This window comes from Harmonia axyridis, chromosome 6, assembly GCF_914767665.1.
Source record: "Harmonia axyridis chromosome 6, icHarAxyr1.1, whole genome shotgun sequence".
NCBI lineage: Eukaryota > Metazoa > Arthropoda > Insecta > Coleoptera > Coccinellidae > Harmonia > Harmonia axyridis.
Window position 1 is genome coordinate 14,706,177 of NC_059506.1, and position 8,879 is coordinate 14,715,055.

The 8,879-nt window shown below is 36.5% G+C and overlaps 2 protein-coding genes across 2 annotated transcripts; both read right to left on the reverse strand.

Annotated features, from left to right (window-relative positions):
* Positions 1–1,321: 1,321 nt before the first annotated feature.
* LOC123683275 (histone H2A) lies at positions 1,322–1,806 on the reverse strand. The gene has a single exon (XM_045622208.1). The coding sequence runs from the start codon at positions 1,786–1,788 to the stop codon at positions 1,414–1,416; it is 375 nt and encodes a 124-aa protein (XP_045478164.1). The 5' UTR covers positions 1,789–1,806; the 3' UTR covers positions 1,322–1,413.
* Positions 1,807–4,487: 2,681 nt separating this feature from the next.
* On the reverse strand, positions 4,488–4,904 carry LOC123683273 (histone H3). The gene has a single exon (XM_045622206.1). It carries the CDS (start codon positions 4,897–4,899, stop codon positions 4,489–4,491), a length of 411 nt encoding a protein of 136 aa, XP_045478162.1. The 5' UTR covers positions 4,900–4,904; the 3' UTR covers position 4,488.
* Positions 4,905–8,879: the final 3,975 nt, after the last annotated feature.

Genomic DNA, 8,879 nt, shown 5'->3' on the forward strand with positions numbered 1-8,879 from the left:
AAAGTCCAACTTTTCTCGCGAGTTCACACGAGCGAGAAAAGGACTTTCTCCACATGTTGCACACTGTACTTTTCCTACAACTGCACAAATTTCAATAATTCAAGTAATGGACTTGATTCAAATCAAAATGGCCTTCGTTGACAGTATGTGCGAATTTATTGCGTTTCCATAGAAACGACTCAAAAGCCCAATTACATTGGTCTACCAAGCGAGGTGTGGGCAAAGTGCTGTGAGAAATAATATTTCCCACAGTATGAGCAATACATAGTTTTGAAATTGAGTAAGCTATGAAGAATACGCTACTTTTCATAGCAGTTGTGGGAAAATGTATATTATTCGGCAGTCGCGAACTGGTATTGGAAAATTTTTACCTTTTATTTCTCGACCAAAGTGGTCGACAACCAATATGTAATTTCAATAATTGTTTATTTCAACCGATATATTTCTGTTGGATCATGTTCGTTTTTTTTTTTTTGAATATTAGTTTGCGACCACTGAATTAACGTTGAAACATACTTATTCTACCTTTCATTTATTCTCGGTCGAGAACCAATTTGAATGTATAGTATATACAAAGCCACTTGAACTAGTCCATAAAAACGCTCGGCCAGATGTCTCTTTGAAATGGAAACCGCGATCCGCTAAATACCGGGGGTTTATTCGAAAGTATTGTTAGGCCCCAAAGGAATTTCTGGAAACTTGGACAACCCTTGAACATATAATTGAAATATTCTGGCTTCCTCCAAGTGACTTTGGATATACTATACTTAATTCTCGACCACTTGTGGTCGGTGTTTTATATACTCATTAGTTTCTGAAAAGATATTAAGAACAAAATAACCAAATAATATTATTTAATATGAGTTCCTATTTTGAAATACTTATAGAAAATGAAAACTTTTGCAGAATAATTTTTTTACGTTCCCAGTGTTTCTTACTCAATTACCTCATCTGAAATCCATCTGATTGATATAAATATAAAATTTTTAAGTGAAGACGAGAAGCGAGCGGCCACTATTATTAGTGGTCGAAAACAAACAAAAAAATGGTCGAGAACTCTGCGGCATGGTCGTGACCCGAATGTTATTCAGATTTTCTGTTTTCACATTTCGAAGGTTGAATGCGAAGAGAACGTTTAAAATTATATGACAAATTATTTAAAACTAGCCAAAGAATCGATGAACATCAACACCTTTAAAATTTGATTAGTTTATGTGTGAAAAAGTCGTACCCGAAATCGATGTTTTTGTTAATTTGGTCGAAAATCAGAGCATTTACCCTACTTACGAATGTCAGTAGGACCGTGAAATTGTCGCAATTTTATTATACCCAAAGTGATCAGATGATAAAAAAATCTTTTCAATGAGGAAATATTGTGGCCCTGAAAAGGGCCGTTTCACATACAGATTGTATTTATGATTTCTTTTCTGTCTTCTTTGGCAAGAGGACGGCTTGGATATTCGGTAAAACACCACCTTGAGCGATAGTTACTCCCGATAGCAATTTGTTCAACTCTTCGTCGTTTCTGATTGCCAGCTGAAGATGTCTGGGAATAATTCTGGTTTTCTTGTTGTCACGTGCTGCGTTACCGGCCAATTCCAAAACTTCGGCGGCTAGATATTCCATAACAGCGGCTAGATAGACGGGTGCTCCAGCTCCAACTCGTTCAGCATAATTTCCTTTGCGTAATAAACGATGAATACGACCAACTGGAAATTGTAATCCAGCTCGGTTGGAACGAGACTTTGCCTTACCCTTAACTTTTCCACCTTTACCGCGACCAGACATTATAATATAATACGCGAATATGGGAGAGTAAAATGATTGTTGGGCTTTGATAATTCCTCGAAAATGTCCTCGTATACATATATATATACTCGCGGTTTCGACCAATCAGCGTAGTACGTTCCATACTCTGAATGAGGTAGGGCTTAGTATACTAATTTCATACATTGAATGCCATTGATTGCCATCCATAGAGTTTGAATTATTATTTGTTTTTTGTTTGTTTTTTTATTTGCATACAGTCCCAATATATTTGATAATTGGTTCCGCAAACAGCTAGAAATTAACAGGAAGAAAAATACAATCGCACAGTTGACTATGCAGGTTAAGTCATTTCATTTGAATCTTTCACCTTAATGAAACATTCGTCTGTAATATATAAATCATCTAGTGCTGCGATCACTATTCTGTAAATGACATCTATCATCTGCGTATAGAGCTAGCATATTCCTTGACCTTTTTGGGGCGTTGCATATGCATATGTTGTTGATTTTGGGCTTAGAACTGAACCTTGAGGCACTCCTGCTTCCATTTGTCTGGTGGGGATATTACGTCGTCTATTTTGACATAAAAACTCTTCAGAATCCGAAAAGCTCGAGCGTTCTATCAGATACGGATCAAAATAATGATTTTGACTTATTTATTCGGTGTGATGTCATTTTGATGATGACATCAGCATATTGGATTCCCTTCACTTCTAGGTACTGTTGTTGCCTAGTGATACCGGCAGCTAGATAGGTCAGGAGAGGAGTTTTTTTTCATCTTTCGTAGAAGTAGATTGTGTGATATTAACTACGTCCTTTGGGGAGACCTCTGATTGCTTACGGGCTCTAGAGTTTCCGTTAATTGAAGAACACGTAATGATTGTAACAGCATGATATATGTAATCTTTTAGCGTTAGTTACTCTGAGAAATACAGAGTTGAAAATTACTACACAGCAGAAAGGATGTCCCAAGAATAGGATCGAAAGAACAGCTAATAGACATCCTAATTAGGAAAAAATCTGGGTAAATCTTTTTACGACATACATATTTAAATTTTGAGAATATACAAGATCCGACCCCAATTACCTTCTCAGTGTAAACTTTTTATTTGAGATCGTACCACCTAAATTGACTCCACCTATTTAAGTTCGGGTATATACCCGAACCTACAAACTTCAAAAGAAAATAGAAGTTGGTCCGGGGTCATCTCCGACAAAACCATTTAGGAACCATAGCACTGCCTTTCACAACACTGCTGACGCATCACCTGAATAATCAACTGATGGACATTTCATCAAACCCCAAGAATTAAAGCTTAGCACAGAGTTCGGTGGACTCTAGCAATGGCGAGTGTCTGCAAAAACTACCGCCATCTCATCGTCTATGGTATTCCAAACATGTCGCAAGCTAGATTGTTGTACATTAACCCTTACTGGTGATGGGATGTTATTTACAACTTGTATGCTCATTATCCTCTTCAAAATGTTATGAAACAGTCGGTGGAATGCTGATTAGAGAAGAGCGATATTTCACGAACTGTGATTTAATCACTGAGATCAGAATGTCACAGGTAGTCACGGTTCCGAAAAACGAATACAGAGCGTGACGGGATAACAGTTTGAACATTTCACAGATCTTTTCAGGGCATATCATCGTCCGTTGCAATCGTAAATTATGAAGGCAGCCTGATGTTTTTATTGCTTCGGAACCTTTTTCGACTAACATAATTGCATATTTTTATGACAATCCCAGCATCGTATGCAACTTCGCATGCTGTAGGAAGTATTTTTGTAGAACTAGTTAAACAATAAATACTTGCTGCAAACTAATAACTACTGCATTACTGCATAATTGGTGGTGGCAATAAAATTCTAATTTTATGCTTATCTTTGATAAACAACCCCAAAGAAATTCTTTCTATATTGAAGTTGTCGACCGAAGCAATAAATGGTACTCTGTATTATAAAAAATAAACGAAAACACGTCAGCGACATAATAATAATAGGCGAAAGAATAATAACAGGCGAAAGACCAGCAATCTTTGGGCTTTCTTCACAAAAGTTGATGTAAATTATGCTACTTGTAATTTATGCAAGTTGAAATTATCTTTCAAAATCACCTCTTCAAATTTGAGGAAACATTTGAAAAATCGATATCCTTGTGTTACGTTCCTAACTAAATCTGAAATAAGGAAAAGAGTTGAATATGTAAGAAAAATGGATGTTTTCATAACAATTTTGCTTTGAATGAGTGACCAATTCGAGTTGCAAAGATAAACGAACTAAGGTTTGGGTGATTCATATAAATATTATTAACAAGCAACCTAAACAGTGATCACGTCACGCTTTAATTTCACTGATATCATAAAGTAACGTTCACGTTTCACAACGTGATCTAGAAATCACGGTATCGCTTCTCTCTAATGCTGGTCATCAGAATCTTTTGCAGTTGAATGATCGAATTGGAAATAAGACGGCATAATTTGCTTCCAGCTTAAAATAAGCTATTGCGCCAAGATATAGAGGATATCAAAAGACTGATGGAAAATTGAAATTCGTAACGCATTTTGTTGGAAGAAATTAAGTAAGGTTATATTGCACTATTGATATCGGATCTTTAATTTGGGATACCTTATAAGAAATCAATCAATTGTATAAATGTAAAAAAAAAAAGTTGTGGTTCTGAAAAGAACCGATTTTAAACTTTGTGAAAAGATGCTTAAGCACGTTCGCCACGGATACGTCGAGCAAGTTGAATGTCCTTCGGCATAATGGTTACTCTCTTGGCGTGAATGGCACATAAATTTGTATCTTCGAATAGACCGACCAGATAAGCTTCGCTAGCTTCTTGAAGGGCCATCACGGCGGAGCTCTGGAAACGGAGATCGGTCTTGAAGTCTTGGGCAATTTCGCGCACTAACCTTTGGAAAGGAAGTTTGCGAATCAACAGCTCGGTACTTTTCTGATAACGACGGATCTCACGAAGAGCTACGGTACCTGGACGGTAACGATGAGGTTTTTTTACGCCACCAGTAGCGGGTGCACTTTTACGTGCCGCTTTTGTGGCAAGTTGCTTACGCGGTGCCTTTCCGCCAGTGGATTTTCTTGCGGTTTGCTTCGTACGGGCCATCTCGAGTATGGGTATAAACTAGTTGAGGGAAATCTTAGATTCATCTATTTATAGCGGAATAGGTAGGCGGTTCCACTGCACATTCTCGCAATATCATTGGTTGGTCGTGTAGATCTAGTGGTGGGGAAAACTGTGATGGTATAAAAGCCGTATTTTCCGCTGAAACCTTTAGTTAATTCTTGTTATTGTAGTCGTTAACTGAAAAATGCTGGCAGAGGCAAAGGTGGTAAGGGTTTGGGAAAAAGTGGCGCTAAGCGTCACAGGAAAGTTCTACGAGACAATATCCAAGGAATCACGAAGCCCGCTATCAGAAGATTGGCCCGCCGCGGTGGGGTGAAACGTATCTCTGGTTTGATTTACGAAGAAACTAGAGGTGTACTTAAGGTATTCCTAGAAAACGTTATTAGAGACGCTGTAACTTACACCGAACACGCAAAAAGGAAGACTGTAACAGCAATGGACGTCGTATATGCTTTGAAACGCCAAGGTCGTACGCTGTACGGTTTCGGAGGTTAAATTTCACCATCGAAATATTGCTATCGGTCCTTTTCAGGACCACAAAGTTAACGTTTTCTCGTTTTTTCCATTACACAAATATCATACAATCCGAAAGCAAACAAAATTCCCACAAAGCCTAAGCCTGTCCGTGAGATGGGCAACCAAATTACTATGACGAGATAATTCTTTTGGAATTCAGCGTTAAGGGTAAACAGCTAACATTTTCATTCACCTAACTATAAATATTATTTATTAATTTTTTTTTTTTTTTTTTTTTTTTTACTTGGAATTGCTGTGACCATACGATCGCAAAATGTAAAAATATTCCGAGGACAAACAAGTGTTATCTATTCAAGTTTATAAGCATTTGGTTAGTAGTGCACTAGGAGTAACATTTCTCATCCAAATTTTATTGCCACCTTATTTTATCAATTTGAACAAATTAAGAAATGGGCTTATATAAATTATTCCATAAAATATTTTCACAGAATCGATGACGGTAGGCGGCGATAAGATATATAATTATTTCTTCTGCGCGTTACGTTCATCAACTTTACATCGACAACAGAATGGTAGAGTCGAAACAATTTCGTACCTCGGCATGGGATCATTCGAGGGAAATCCGCTGTAGGATTGAAAAGGCAAGAGCAGCTTCCATTAAAATGAAAAAACTTTTCACGATTCACGACCTGAACAAGAAGACCAAAATACGACATCTGAAGTGCTATGTCTTTCCTGTGCTTCTGTATGGGTGGAGTCATGGACGCTTACTGAAGCTTCGTGTAAGAGGCTTGAAGTATTCGAGATGTGGCTCTACAGAAGAATACTCCGAATCAATTGGACAGAGCACATGACCAATGAGAGGGTTCTAATATTAGTCAACAAGAAAACTGAAATTGTTGACACCGTGAAGAGGAGGTCCTGAAACCGGCAACCAAGGCGTATGAACGTGAACGCCCCCCTAAACCCGCACCGATAACCACAAGGAGTCAACGAGTAAAAGTGCCATGCACTGACTTAATAATTAAGAAAGATCTCAGTGAAGAGGAGGAAACTGGAGTACTTGGGCCACATCATGCGGAATGAACAAAGATACAGCCTTCTCCAGCTTATACAGCAGGGCATGGTTGGGGGAAGGAGAGGTCCCGGCAGGAGGAGAATTTCGTGGCTCAGAAATTTGAGGGTCTGGTTCTGGGAAACAACAATTGGACTGTTTCGTGCAACAGTGAATAAGGTCACAATAGCCAGAATGGTCTCCAATATCCGATAACGGATTGGCACTATCAAGAAGAAGAAGTTCCGTTCATCCCACCCGTTTGAGTTGATAATTCTCGCTAAGTTAATCCCCTCCGCGTATAACGAGATCACACATTTTCTAATCGAGAAGCCAATTTTCTCATTCCTATCCCGTATTGCACAATATTTCACACACGGTACAATCCATATTATATTTACAAAGAAAAAACATATATATCAACCGTTGAACTTATCTCTCATAAGGGTGTCAAATATGAACCGATGGGTTCATATATATATATATATATATATATAGAATGTTTATTTTTTCTCTTTATTGTAACTGATAATTTTTGTTGATATCTTGTAGAAGCCCTGAGGATGGATTGAATAAAATCCGAAAGCTCGGCAAAGAAAACAGAGTATTTTTTTGGTGTTCACACCGATTCCCTGAGAAATCATTCTGTATAAATCACGACCATTATTGCGTCTAAGTTATATATACATATATATATATATATATATATATATATATATATATATATATATATATATATATATATATATATATATATATATATATATATATATATATATATATATATATATATATATATATATAGTCAATAGTATTTCCTTTATTTGGAAGTGTCAGGTTTTTAATGAACTTGTTTATTTCATATAAAAAAATATATAATCATACGTTTCGGAGAGACTCTCCTTCTTCAGTAAAAATGATATTCATCTAATAGTTTACAATATAAAAATAATTAAAATTGAGCCTTCAATTTCTCGTCAATTCACAATATTGGAACGTGAATGTGGACATTCATTTCAGGCTCTCTTCATCGTTCAGCTTAATGACGAGTTGATGGAAATTTATACTTTCGATTCTATGACCATTCAATCTGCCAGTGAGTTATCAGACTCATCATCAAGACATTCCATATCCATTATAATATAATTATAATACAATATTATTATAATATAATAATAATAATGAGTGGCGTGTGAAGCAACTTTACCTAGACATTCTTCCAGTGCCCATTGGACTGTCAATATTATACTTGAGATTTATACTCTCCCGTGTTACTTAAGTTTCACATGTTTGAAGTGCAGAATTAACAATTTACTATTTCACTTGAATTATTAAAAGTAGTTTACTTACTGAATTATTTGATATCTTAATTAAATGAGGTAATATAGTTTTGTTTGCACGATATCGCTGGTTCCCATTTATATCATTCGCTGATTCCTGCTTCCAGTATGGGATTACAAATTGTTTTTTTTTTATGGAGATTTTATATTATCCTTTTTTTTTTTCAAACTATTAATTTGTATGATTACCTCCTGGTTCGTTCTTCAGGTAATTCATCCGTTAGTGCGTGTCTAACATTAATCGAGTTTTCATATTAGATTGACTACTTTTTCCGAACGCGCTTTTGTATTACGGCATTATTTAGCGGAAAAGCTTTTCTATGAATTTATGAACAATCAGCTACATTTCCAGCCTGCTCCAAAATACGATTATTATCCTTTCCTGTCTGTTATTTCTCACGAGTTGATTTAAAATTGTCTTCATTGAACAGTTAGAAGATTCATCCACACTAGATCACCCTACCGACTCGCCACTTTCAGAACTATAATAACCCTAATTGTAGGAAAGTTATCGATTATATCAAGTATGCTTTGAATTAACGAAAATTCGAACAATTTACGTTCCCTGAAATACAATTGATTATATTTCCTATTAATCAAATTACATGGAGAAAACTGAGGCCAATACTCCGGCTCGAAGGACCACCTTTGTTAACGATAGCGTTTTATACCGGAATTCACATTCCTTCTTTCGAATGTCGTGTATTATCGATTATGGGAAATTTTCCGGGAATATTTCTAGACGAGATGGTGCAGAAATTTTCTATTTTTGATTTTTCCATTCGGAAATTTCAAGGATTGATCAATTGAGCATTTTGCTCGAAATAATCCTCATATTCATACATTTCTAGCCAAAGTTCCGTCGACTTCAGTTTTAATGCATTAATTTTCAGTATTTTTCCTGCAGAAAGTGTATCTAACGTTTTTGAAATATATATAGTGTAACGATTTCATCAATTATCACGATAATGTCTTCTGCCGATACAGAGGTGCAACAAAGCGGTGCGTCCGTTCCAATCGGTGCGAAAACTGCGAAGAAATCCGAGAAAAAGACTGCGACCGCGAAACAGGCCAAACCCAACCATCCT